At 40.8% G+C, this 14174-nt stretch overlaps 2 protein-coding genes across 2 annotated transcripts; both read right to left on the bottom strand.

Annotated features, from left to right (window-relative positions):
- Window positions 1–1076: 1076 nt before the first annotated feature.
- gja1b (gap junction protein alpha 1b) lies at window positions 1077–5358 on the bottom strand. The gene is made up of 2 exons (XM_077017866.1): window positions 5219–5358; window positions 1077–3847 (listed from the first exon to the last, which is right to left on the bottom strand). Exon 2 carries the CDS (start codon window positions 3829–3831, stop codon window positions 2686–2688), a length of 1146 nt encoding a protein of 381 aa, XP_076873981.1. The 5' UTR covers window positions 3832–3847; window positions 5219–5358; the 3' UTR covers window positions 1077–2685.
- Window positions 5359–5994: 636 nt separating this feature from the next.
- On the bottom strand, window positions 5995–9483 carry gja13.2 (gap junction protein alpha 13.2). The gene is made up of 2 exons (XM_077017867.1): window positions 9201–9483; window positions 5995–6832 (listed from the first exon to the last, which is right to left on the bottom strand). Exon 2 carries the CDS (start codon window positions 6807–6809, stop codon window positions 5997–5999), a length of 813 nt encoding a protein of 270 aa, XP_076873982.1. The 5' UTR covers window positions 6810–6832; window positions 9201–9483; the 3' UTR covers window positions 5995–5996.
- Between the last annotated feature and the right edge of the window lie 4691 nt (window positions 9484–14174).

Consider the following 14174-nt stretch of genomic DNA (forward strand, 5'->3'; position numbering starts at 1 on the left):
TATGTATGTAAACTGTCCTCACATGAATCCTATTTTCAGAAATAAATGTTGGCGCAAGTGTTTGAGCATCAGGGCAGTCTCGAACAACTCTACATGCTTTAGAGAGTTCTTTGTATTGCCTCTGCAAAGATATGTAATGTCTTGAATGAAATGATTAATCGAGAATCATTCTTCATTTTTCCTCTTATCTATGCCAGTCTGGAATTCCTTCAGCAGGTATTGAGTATTAGGTCAGTGGAGAGCACAGTTAGCAGCCCGCTAGTCCCTCTATATCTCTGGAAACACACCAACTGCAAGGTCAGCTGTTTGAGTTTTAGAGTTAGCCCTCACATTTTGCGAGCAGCATTCCTCAGACCCTGTGTCGGTGTAATTTGTTTTCTAATGAATCTTATTGGACAATACATGTACGACTGAAGTCCTTTTCAAGAAGTCTCCCTTTCATAAAACAACACTGGGTGATAAACCTTATAAAGCGCCATTGGATTAATTAGCATTAGATCAAAGTCTTATGTTTTTTCCCCTTCTCTCCACTATACCCACATGTGGCACCCAGGCTCAACCCAAACATATGGGTTTATTTAGCTTTGTGGAAAGGTTAAATAGGAAACTTGGATTGGGGAAAAAAAGCACTGAATCTTTTTATATGATGAAATGTTCAAAGTTTTGGGGGCATTTTAAAACATACATGTAAACCCATATCAGTCTTTTGGTTTGAAAGTCTTGGCATGAGCAGAAATTTGGCCCCGATACCAACTTCTCCTTATTGCCCCTGTTTATACACAGTGGTTAGTGTGAGGCTAATTCTTTTGAACAAGACGCCTGCTCAAGGCCTCATTTGATATTGGCACCAGCCAACTAGCTGAGCATTGTGTAATTTTCTGTTCAGATGTGTTTATCAGCTTGTAAATTAAAAGGCTTGTTTTACAAGAACAATCTAAAATTAAAATGTTAATAAAAGCAAAACTCTTACCAATTAGAAAACACAGCTAACCAGAGAGAACAACCCTCCTCTCACTGATGTCACGAGATAACACTCATTTGATACCTCTCAAAATGTTAAGCATAAAGACATTAAATATTACAAAGAAAAATCTTTATTGGTTAAAAAAGCCTTTTTTTCACAGATTTGATTAATGACATTTTTTGCTATCATGCACTCACACATTGAACAACAGTGGATTCCCATGGAATGACATTATTTTCAACTCACTTCTTCAAACAAATCTGCAACCTTATTTGCCTTGTTCAGTGGATGTTAGATGCCGACTAAGCCCTTTCAGGACCAAAACAACCAAGGGTTCACACGAAAACACTGTTTTAGTGTAGTCATTTTCTGCCTGGTATGTGGTAAAATAAATTAGTTACATGCATAACAGAGAGAACGTTTGTCACTTACAAGTCATACAACATCCTAGCCAAAATCTCAGTGCAAACACCATTGTAGCGGAAAAATCCATGAGCCTCCATGTTTGAGTACCGATAATACTATGATGTAAAGTTTGCAAGTCAAAACTAAAATGTCCAATCAATGTTTCATCTACTAGTGTTTGGTATTTGTGGAGCTACATTGGCATATATATATATTTTATTCAATGACTAAATATTAGTCCAGCTCTAACAAGCAGTCTTCTAAAAACTCACATTTGTGACAGTTAGCTTGATTTACAGTACTAAAACTCTATCTCTCAAGCAGCATGATTACATTGACTGACAAAAAAATATCCACGTCACCCACTCAAAAAAGAAAAAAAGAAACAATTTATTTCCCCTTTCCCATTCAAAAAGACATATGAGGAAGATAAAAAAATGGCATACTTTCTACGAGGAATAAAAAAAGTCTTTCTCTCAAAGATTTCCAGAAGTTTCAACAAAACAAACAAAAACCAGCTACTTCTGCCCGCCACCAATAAAACATCCCAAAATAAACAAACTAACACCACATATATTCAAAGTTTATCAGGAAAATGACAGTCCACTATGATTAATAAAAGCAACCTTTTGTTAATAAACGTATTGCAGAAATTTGGATAATTGTCAATAAATATGCAATTGGCTCTAGTGACTTATTACTGTTTTGACGTCATGTGAAGTATTATTCATGGATGTGGATATGGATATTCATATGGATATGAGTAGTAGTCAGTCATCTAGTGGTGGATGTCCTGTATTCTTTATGAATAAATAAATATTAATTCATGAACTTCAGCTAGGGATCTACTCACGACCCTGTTTGACTAGATGGTGTTGAGGTCATAGGAGGTGAGGAACATGACGGGAACGTGTGTAATAGTGGGGGGGGGGGGGGGACTTTTCTGAAATACTGAAATGGGGGTGATTAGAAACGGCACGCCATTCTATGGCTGCAGAGCGAGGAAACAAAATCGATCACATCACCAAGGCAGAGTCTTCATGGCGGAAAGGTGGGACTGTCAGGAAGTGAGGAGAACCTGCTCGTGGCCTCTCGCCCTCTAGCTGTTCAGGTGTTAAGGCATGTTAGCGCTACTTTCAACGTCATCGTTAATAAACGAATAGTACCTTCAGCAGTGTGAGTAATTTTATGTCTCTGTATCAACTAGGGTCTGGAGCCAGGACGACCCTGCCGGGACTGTCCTCTTGACCCAGGAGGACTCGCGTCTCTCTCTTTGACCCCATTGTCTGTGGCCCTAGTGAGGCTGTCCACCACGGCTAGACGTCCAGGTCGTCGGGCCTGGCTCGGCTGCTCATGCGACTGCTGGCTCGGCTGCACGGCCGCGGGTCCATCAGCGCCAGCGGCTGCAGCTCGTGGCTGACTGCTGGCTTCTTGTGCTCGTGTGTGTCGTCGGGATAGTCAAAGGCCTGGGCGTGCGAGTTGGAGATGGTGCTGCCGTTCTGGCCCAGCCGGTTCTGCTCAGCACTGTAGTTGGCCCAGTTCTGCTCGGTCGCCTGCTTGTTGTAGTTGCGGCAGGAGTTGGTCCGCTCACCCGTGGCGAGCTTGTATCCCGGCGGAGACATGGGCGACAGGGGGGCGGTGGGCGAGGAGCATCCGTTGTAGTAGGCGTACTTCGTGGTGGACAGTTCCTTGGGCGTGGGGCTCAGGGTGCCGATGGTCGGGTACTGGTTCTGTTGCGTCTTTACGCGGTCCTTGATCCGTTTGAAGAGCACGTAGAACAGCTCGACGATGTTGAGAAGGAGGGACACCAGCGAGACCACCAGCATGAAGATGATGAAAACGGTCTTCTCGGTGGGCCTGGACAGGAAGCAGTCCACCCGGTGGGGGCAGGGCGATCGCTCGCACGTGTACACGGCAGAGAGGGTGAAACCGTAGATGTACCACTGGATCACCAGGAAGCCGACCTCGAAGACGGACTTGAAGAAGATGCTGACGATGTATGTGCGCAAGAGAGCCCCCTTCATCTTCACCTTGCCGTGCTCCTCCAGGCCGTGCTTGAGCTTCTTCAGCTCGATCTTCTTCAGGGGGATGTCCACGTCCCCGCCGTCGTTCTGCACCGCCTTGAGCTCCTCCTCTTTGCGATTGAGCTTCTCCTCCTTGCGCATCAGGTAGAAGACGTGCGCCAGGTAGAGGAGCGTGGGCGTGGACACGAAGATGATCTGCAGCACCCAGAAGCGCACGTGTGAGATCGGGAAGGACTTGTCGTAGCACACGTTCTCGCAACCGGGCTGCTGAGTGTTACAGTGGAAAGCCGACTGCTCGTCACCCCAAGCGGACTCCACGGCCGTTCCCAGAACTAGAATCCGGAAGATGAACAGGACTGAGAGCCAGACCTTCCCTCCGGCTGTGGAGTACGCCTGCACCTTGTCAAGGAGCCTTCCCAAAGCACTCCAGTCACCCATCTTTAGGTGCTTCTTGCTGTTGAAAAAAAGATTTATGGGATTATTTAGTATAAATTTTAAAATGTCATGACAGAGCTGATGTCATCTAAGCATGAAAAACCTGAATATGCTGCAGCATGTGGTATCCTATGTAGGTACTCAAAATATATGCAAAACAGACTGAGCAAAGCCAACGTTTCCATGACGGACTTTTAAGTTTTGGTTTTTCTCCAAAGGTAAAATTACAACAATATGTAGTTCATCACGTAACAATCGAATGGAAAAAAATCGTTGATGTCTTAAGCAAACGCTACCTGTGATAGTTTCCTTTATGAAAAGGCTCGTGGGGGGCGAGTATGAGTGTGTGAGCGCTCCTATTGGGGGTGGTGGGTTTTGGTTCTGTTCAGAAGGTGCAGGGTTGCCTTCAAACTCAGCGTTCACACTCGCACTTACTAATTGTGTTAAAGCAAGACGATGCGGGAAAACGAATAAGGAGCAACTATTACAGCATGTCACAGTGACAAGACAATAACAGGGTGAAATTTTAAACGCATCATCTCCTGAATGACTGAGTGGAGAGACTACTAGAACAAAATTAAAGGCAAACGACACGTGGCTTTAACAAGTCTCATTGTGATTTTATGCTAAGAACAGAAGGTTTGGGTACATTACCCTTTTCAGGACGCACATATAGGCCCCGGTGGCGCACAAAACCTCCAGGGAATTATGCAGTAATTTGACATCAAAGCACCAGTTCAACCCATGAATAAGACGCTCATTTAATCAAGAACTACCAATGTGCTCCGCCAACAGAATGATTTTCTCGTATTTTCTACCAATTAACATATGACATAAGACATAAGAGAAAATTCAATGTTCTACCTAAACGGGAAACAAAAATATTTCAGTCTAATATGAGGGAATGGTGTATTTAACTACTGTCATTTTATTAATATGGGCCTGTATCTTGTTTATAAAGCAGGGTGATTTTGCCTTATATCTGAATTCATTCCCAGTATAATGCCTTTTCTCTTTAGAAAAATGTTGTTCTGTGTGCCAATGATTCTTTCTGTTCCGTATACCAATATTTAAAATGTTTATAGCAGTTGTTATCTAAATCATAACACATCACATAACCTGTAAGAGAGGAAAGACGTGAATGAAACAGTGAACGCAAGCAAATTGGCTCCTGAAGAGAGAGAGAGAGAGAGAGAAAAAAGATCCGGTTGTCTTGAAAATATAAACTATTGGAAGATTTACCGAATATGGAAATTGTGGAATTTCCACTGAATGCATGTGGAACCTGTTTAACCTCTTGCACACACATTTTCTAAGTGCAGCACGTTTTATAGGTGTAAAAACGTCAGAAGTAGAAGTCGATGAAATCTATAAACTTTTTGTAACGTACCTGGAGAGACACCCAGAAGGAAGAAGAGAGCCCTAAGGCACTTTCTTCACAAGGTCTTGAGAGCACCGCTTTCTTGAAATCCAACTCGGGGACTACAGAGAAACTGAGAGGCACTTGTCAAACTTTCTTTGCTTATAAGAGACTTTGCACGGTGTTGGGGAGAAAGAAGCGAGAGGGCACACGTAGTTCTCACATGACCCCTACGTCAGAACATTTTGGATCTTCTTACACCGTCTTTATGAATATTGTCTTGAGTTCGGCTAATCTTGTCATCCTGCCAACAAGTTTATATCTTACAAATCATCTGATTTATTGTCTGGTCAGCTCATCGGTTTCTAATAAGCGAACGTAAATCGCAATATTTGTGATTAAATGGCGTTTAAACACAAATGTTTTAATAGTACATTATATACACAAGTCAGTGTGCCACCGTATATGTAAAACATTTTTCTCTAGGACAAACTTTTTATTGCACATAACTGTTTAACTTATGTCCATACTATACAAACATATCATAATTTAACACATTTTAAATCGCACCACATCAGTAAATGCAAGAGAAACAACTACAAAAAAACAACTACTACTTTTTTAAATCTGAAACTTGCGACATAGCAGCTTGTTTAAAGCTGATATTTACGCGTTATTAGCCTATAATAACCAGCTGATGCGGGCCAGGATGCTCTCCACGCAGCAGGTGCACTGCGCCATCTGCTGTTCAACTATATATATGACATCTCCATAGGTGTACTTTTGCTGTTAGTTTGCTTCTGCAAGGCTACTGACTTTTCTGACTCCACTCATTCTCTGTGCTCTTGTTCATGTGATTCTGTTTCAAGCTCTCCTCCATTTCCAGGCCTGAAACTGATGTAAATGGACCATAATGAGCGTTGGCACTGTAGTGTACCACAACGTCGGGTTTGGATCGCCTGCTTACCCTACGGCAAAGTAAATAAAACACTTCAAGAACATTCAAGGCCAGAGATACACAGGCAACCACCAGCATGAAGATAATGAAGATGGTTTTCTCTCTGGGTCTGGACATGAAGCACTCCGTCTTAATACGACACGGCTTCATATCGCAATGGAAAATGGGTTCCATCACAAAACCGTACAGGAAGTACTGTCCAATAATGAAGGCTAACTCTAGGAGGATTTTGAAAAACAGCTGAGCCAGGTAGCTCCCCAGTAACCTGCCCTTGATCTGAACTTTGCCATTTTCATCCGTGTACTTGGGCGACTTCACCGAATGGCTGATCTTTTGCATCTGCCTGAGTTTGTTCTCCTGGTGGATCACGTGGACGGCGTGGCCCAGGTACAGCAGGGTCGGCGTGGACACGAAGATGATCTGCATGACCCAGAAGCGCATGTGTGAGATGGGGAACATCCAGTCGTAGCACACGTTCTCGCAGCCGGGCGTGTTGGAGTTGCAGACCATCTCAGAACGCTCGTCCCCCCACACGCTCTCGGCCGCTGTAGTCAGGACGAGGATCCTGAAGATAAAGAGGACGCTCATCCATATCTTGCCAATGACGGTGGAGTGGGACTGCACCTTGTCCAGTAAAGACGAGAGAAACCCCCAGTCCCCCATTGTCTCTGGTGTTCAGTCTTACTCTAGTAGATCAAAGATAAAAAAGAGATTCCTGTTAAATATCTAGAAGGATCTGGTTTTATACACGGTGTAAACACAATAATAATGGTGTGTGAGCAGTGGCAAGCATGAATTCATTCCACAAGTGATTTATTTGCTATATTCTAATATTTTTAAAAATTACTATATTAACCATCATATATGTACTATATTGTTTATTTTTTATGTGGTTCCCATTTCACACATATAAGTGTGACTGCAGTCTTCATGCATTTAGTCTAAATTGGTTTTAAACCTGCTATACGAATGAAAACGAAATGATCTTAGATTACATCACATTACATGTTGAGGTTTTAATATATGCAGTATACCGGGCTGCGTATGAGCATTTAACACTGAACTGAAACTCAGTAAATCTGAAGGATCTTCTGCAGGTGATTCAGATAATCACAAACCCTGATTGATTTTTACACTGATGATAAACTGGCCTACAGGATTCTTTGGGAATTCATTATTGTTCAAGTTGGTGTAGACAAGGTTACACTTATTTATAATGCTGAGCTGTAGACAACATTTCATATTTGTTTTCTAAACAGATAAGATTTTTGTTCATGCACAATGATGTACAGCTTGGCATGATTGTTTGATGTAGGCCTACATTCAGGTGAAATAATTTCTTTTAAATGAATGACGTTTTAAATCAAGAATGGGCATCTAAACACCATTCAGAAATTACTGAAGTAGTCCTGATTATAGATGTCAGGAGTCATGTATGGACATCTGGAAACGGAGCAATTTCAGTACTTGACTGAACCATTGTTGTGTTTTCAGTAGCTGTGACAGCATAGGTCGCTATTTTTCTGGTTCTCCACTAGAGGGCACAGTCACCTCACTGTATATATTTTTTCGTTCTTATATTCAAAAAAGTCCGCCGCTTGAAATCCTATTTCCGTCGCTTGAAGAAAAAAAAGTCCATATAGTATTTCGCAATTATGACTCAATATATCGTAATAATGAGATACTAAGTCATAATAATGAGGTATTAAGTCATAATTATTAGATATTAAGTCATAATTGAGATGCCATCTCATAATTATGACTTACTCTCTCATGATATACTAAATTAAATGCTTAAAATACTAACATCTTTATAATAAAACATGCAATTATAAATTTTGTATTATGTTTGATGATGATTATTATTATAATTGGCCATATTGTGGACTTGTGACCTGCCCGTGGTGTACCCTGATGGTGCTGGGATTGGCTCCAACTTTACTTTGCCCTCTGATTTCATTTGCTTCTTAAATGATCATTATGAATAGGCCTATGTCTGAGCATTTCAGACAGGCCAGTTACTGTCAAAACATTGTTACCGACAGTGATCACACACAACAGTATGGCCAAATTGCTCAATCCTGATTCTGTGGCCATCTTAACAGATGAAGCTTTTCCTGACTTGCAGACTCAGCATTTGACACAAAACAGGGCTGGGTTAGTAATTTCGGTTCCACTATCTTATGTATTTTTATGTAGCTCAATGTTCTTCTTATTAATAAAATAATTATTAATTATTATTTATTATTGATATGCCATTGATATGCTATGATTAGCACAAAAGAATACCATGTTATATCCCCATTGTAGTTTCAGTAAAAGGAGACCAATGTCTCCAAATAGGACAAAATGGCTCGAAACAGCTCAGAGGTGTGAAAATTATGAAGTAATTTTGAATGACAAACATAAAAAATATATATATAAAGCAACATTTATATTTGACACTAACCACCCCTAAAGCAATAAATAAACAAGCTACTAAATAAACATGTCAATAAGAACAGAAATCAATGTGTCCTTTCTTGAAATTCAGGCTTACATCAGAATAGAATTTGAATGATAATTTACAATTTTTGTGATAAGGTTTTTTATGAATTAGTGAGAGGAAGACGCTTTTGACATAAACTGTCAAAACGTTTGTGTCTGCTCAGAAAAATGTGATAATGTTTATAAATGGTTACACTTTTATCTTGAGGTAGTTTTGGTAGAGGTAGATACCACTTTTATCTTGAGGTATCTTGAGGTAGTCCTGAGGTAATTGCCTTTGTTTTGTAGTGAATAATAACAATAATGTAATACAGGTTGAACACATATTTAAATTATGGTGCCATTACTGGGCTTGGTTATTTTATGACTTTTTAATTATGTATTATATCCTTTGAATGATAAATCTGATCTTGAAATTGGTATCACATGAACTATCGATAAATATTAATTACCTGACTGTTGAAGAAACTATTAGCATTTTAGCATTGGTAAAATTCCCATTGAAATGTGTGTAATATATAAAATTATTGTATATAAAAAAGGGAAATAAAACTAAGCAATACTTACCCGGACTAGTTTGTCAGATCACAATTCCCAAAATGTTTAAATGTTTTTAAACGCACAGGTTTAAAATATTCAGATGAAGGCACCACAGGTTGTGTGCACTACAGGCTTTGTGACTGAAGAACTGAGTGAGTCTGTATGTGTTCCCCATTTAGCCAAACAGCCAATCAGTCATTATCTTATAGCTACGCTTTATTCACTGTCAAAAAACTCGCCCCTCCCAACCACGAACATTATACAGGTTAATCTACACATGTTCACATACCTCAACCTCTTGAATAATTACTTATTATTACAAAACAAAGTCAAAAGTGCAAAATATTTACATGTTGCAAAACCTTTACTCCCACTGCGTGTGCTTACTGGGAGGTGCCATTTACCAGTAGAGGTGACATTTACCAGTAGATGGCAGCATGGATTTGTTCGAAAAAAAAATTGGCAGGGGGAGCTGCATAATTAAGATTCTCTAACAATAGAGCAATTTGCTTTTTTTTGTTGTTTGCCCAGTAGTTCATTTGTTTTAAAGGAAAATGTGTGCATGCCATTAAACCAAACAATATCCTGGGTTGCAAACCAAAATAGGCACAAATTTTTATATTTGATGTAAATAATTACCAACTGAACCAAATAAGCAAATGTTTGTTCTGTAGCGTATTCTGCTCTACTGACTCACATTCTGTTTAGCACTAAGAATTGTGCAGCATGACAAAAAATCAACTGTTAAATGGGTGTGACACAATGAACATTTGGGCTAGCACTTATCTGTACCATTGGGATCTACATTTGTTCACACTTATGAACTGTACATGCAAAGTCTGAATAATCTGTGGGAGAGTACTGACTGTCAGACCATTTGCACTTTTAAACTATTGCTAAGTAAAATTTCTCATCCGTTGAAGAAGAAACACTGCAACCACGATTGATGATGAATCACTACGGTAACCCGACATTCACCGAGTGTGTGCTCCAGGGTCACCTAGGTGATGTGGTTGATCTCAACAAGTTCTGAACAAATGAAATCTGAGAGAAAATATCAGTCAATGTTAATAGATATTTAAAGTTTAGGCAGGAATGTTTAGTAAAATACTGTAATCCTTTCGACTGTATGAAATTATAATGACTGATATACAGTAGATTGCATGCTGTCCTTTTCCCTCGTATCTATGGCTCACCAGTCCTAGAGAAAGCTTCCCGCAGGCCCTTCCGGTTGGCGCTGGGAAAACACGTGTGGTATATGATGAAGACGTGCCCACGTGATGGACCCACATGATGTGCCCACGTGATGGACCCACGTGATGGACCCACGTGATGGACCCACGTGATGTGCCCACCTGATGTCCCCACGTGCTGTACCCACGTGCTGTACCCACGTGATGTGCCCACCTGATGTCCCCACGTGATGTACCCACCTGATGTGCACACCATATGTGCCCACCTGATGTGCCCACCTGATGGACCCACGTGATGGACCCACGTGATGTACCCACGTGATGTGCCCATGGGATGTGCCCACATATTTCATTCATTTCTCCTTTTTACCTGCCCACTCCTCTTTTTTTCCTCTGATGACCCAGTCTGATGTCTGGGCTAAATGCTAATCCCAAATGTTAACCCCTTGATCGGAATTTGAGCAACAATGTTGTTTTTGTGTGTCTCCTGAATGTTTGAAATTAGCTCATAGTTGTAGGTATGCAGATGATAGCAGACCAGCCACTCCCGCCCTGTTGTGACATGCGGTGTCCCGGTGATCGGGAACAATGCTGAAATGACGTGTGTGATCCCACATGTACAATGACAGTAGCAGTAGTCTGATGTTCAACTTCTTCTATTACACAACAGCTCATTTCCTCAGCCCCCACCACCTCCTCAAACACAACAACGTCCATTCTTTTGGCTCACAGCAGACATGTCAATGTTGTTTTCCACACAGCAAAACCACCATAAAATGGCTCTACACTAAGAGCCTATATTTTAAACTTTACTTCACTCACTGTTCACTTTGGTATGGAAAATGTTCAATAACTGTAGACCATGTGTTACCATGGCCAGTTAGTCAGCCCACTAACCTGATTATCACTGGTCGAATTTTGACCGCATACACCAGATTTTATAGGTGGTAAAACATTTCTCAACATGTCATTAACATTGACATGGTATTGACATGACTTTGGACTTATAGTACAGGTTTTTGAGGTACAGCAGTGTTTTATATGTCAAAGTCACTGGAGTGAGTGTCCTGTGGTCAGAAACTGACCAATGTTGAGTGAGTACAGTTAATACAAAGTGTAGATCACAACAGATTGGATCTAGAATCTATCAGGACCCCTCCCAAGGTAATGAAATGGTGATTCAGTTAAAATTCATAAAAATTTTGAGTGAATTTTCATTAAAATACTGTATCTTCACATAGAAAAATATTTTGTGGCCACGTTTATAGATTTGGAGGAGAAGACTTGTTCATGCACTGTTGACAAAACCTTTCTGTCAGGGCTGACTCCAAGGTTGTGCCATATACCACCATCAGGGGGAGCTCACGAGCCAGCTCTAGTCAGCGCAATCAGCAGTGATGACCTGCACCTGTCTTTCTCCCTACTTAAGGAAGACAGATGCAGTGTCTCACTGTTGAGGTGTTTATAGCCCTGTGCTATGCTCTTCCAGTCAGCCTTTCTGTTATTTGCTATCGTGTTGTGCATTGGTGTCTTATCACCTCACTCTCTCACTCTCTGTTCACACTCCTGCGTCACCCTCTTTCTTGGCCATCTCAAGTTTTCCTTTGCTGTTTGTTCCTCTACTAGTTCCTTGGTTATTTTGGGAAGGGTGTTTCTTTGAGCCTTTAGTCTTGCATTAGAGAGCCAGCTACTTCCCCAGGCGCCCTGAGTTTGTTTTCTAGGGTTTCTGTGTTGTTGCAGATGTTGCTATTGTTAAGTAAAGCCAGCTTTTAGAGCCTTTGAGAATTGATATGTTTAACCTTTAAATCCTTTTGTGATTATGAAGAACAGTGTCTGCACTGCGGAATGGAAAAATAAAACATTTTGTGCCTTTTACATTCTGACACATCATATTGGACTGATTTATTGATTGATTAATGTATTTAACAGATTAACATGTTTTTTTTAGCAAACATATAAAACAAAACACCCTCTGATATTGTATATTTGGCAGTGCACATTGTAGCACTACATAACAATGTGAAGCAAATGACATGAGAACCATTAAAAGGTAATCAGGTTAAACACATTATTTCAGAAGATCTGTGCATACTTTTAGTAATCATTTGCATTGCAGTTGGGACATTGTAGAAAACCCTGTTGTGCTATTTCTGCAGGTTTGCATAATGTGAAGAAGTTAAGACTGTGTTTTGAAAATAAACTACCATTAAATAAAATATGTAGAGAGAATCCAGTTGAGGTGGTTCGGGCTTCTGGTCCTGATGTCCCTTGGGTGCCTCCCTGGTGTGGACAACTGGGTGGAGACCCTGGGGAAGACCCAGGACATGCTGGAGAGATTCCCACCATCAGTACCAGGACTCTGAAGATGAGGAGGGCAGTAAGCCATTCTCTGCTCATGAGTGGGTGAGATCGTCTTCTACATACTCTTCTCATGACCGTAGAGTGGGTCAGAACTTGAGATAAGTCCTGTGTATCTCATCTCTTCTGCCGTTCACCACTGCTACAGAAGATCAAATCAAAAATAACTTCTGAAGTTCAGTACAGCCTCAGTTACAGCCTCAGTACGAACCTGGTTTGATAATAATGCTTAGAACATTTCCGAACAAAGAATTCTGTAAAAATGAATATCAGATCATTTGCATAATGGTGTACGAGGCATAATTTGTGTATTCAAAACAATGTATGAGAACTTATCAAATCAGAGGGGATCACAGAGCCCCGTATAGCAACACATTAGACATGTCAAATGGCTAAGCACGTTGTCTGATTTAGTTATCCATTTGTCTAGCAGACTGCTTTCCTATACAATTACTTCATAGCCTGCTGGCCTCCCTTGTATGCTCAGGTCAGTTGACTGGCTGTACCAGCATTCTGTGACCTGCAATTCACTCATTTTTTTACATATCATAACCATTTCCAGCATCTCTCAAGGTGTTAAAGGGATGTTTTTTTTTATATTTATACTATAAAACTATACGCATTCTAAACACCGTCACGGTACAGAGGCCTCCGTCCTCCGTCAGCAGTGTTGTTTATCCTGTCCTTGTTGCTTTAGTGGTGTTACCCATTAGTCATTTGTGTGTCTATATGTCTTCTCTTTGTACCAGTTGACTGCTGGTTATTGTATCCTTCATTTGCATTATGTCACGGGTTTTGAGCTGGTGCATCTTATCCATTGAATCCTCCATTTTCCCTGAGACTGGTGTGAGACTGGAGAGAATAACCTGTTCATCAAACTTCTGACTGGATGTGGGGAGAACATGATTCTATTTAAATTACATTTCGGCTGTTTTATAAAGCAATTTTACATATTTCTAAAGCGCCCAAATAATTACAAACCTGCATGTCGAATAAAATCACATTTCCACAGAACCCAAGAAAGCTTATTGTGCGTGTACTGAGAGCATTGCGAAACATGCATGTCTCTGATGACCTGGATGACTAAAAACTCTCTCGCTGTTTGCGTGTTCTCCTGTACGATGGAAAGTATCCAAAAAGGAATCTGTTTAACGTTAGAGTGTTTTCTTTTAAAGATAACAACAACAACAACAACAACAAAAACAGTAAACAGACGAGCATTTTGTACACCTGCACCAGAAAAGTCTCCTGGGAGCGGAGAGAAGTATTCGAGACAAATATGAAAATGCCCTGAAGTCTGGACAGGACCACTGCAACCTTGATTCAGTTATTATGCAGTAGATCAGATATTCTGCTCTAGAATATCTTGGCATACAGAATATGACTGCAAGGTGCCCAGTTCATCTGGCTACAAAACAAGCCCAGAACATCACCCCTCCACCTCCGTGAC

This window comes from Brachyhypopomus gauderio, chromosome 9 (assembly GCF_052324685.1).
Source record: "Brachyhypopomus gauderio isolate BG-103 chromosome 9, BGAUD_0.2, whole genome shotgun sequence".
Lineage (NCBI taxonomy): Eukaryota > Metazoa > Chordata > Actinopteri > Gymnotiformes > Hypopomidae > Brachyhypopomus > Brachyhypopomus gauderio.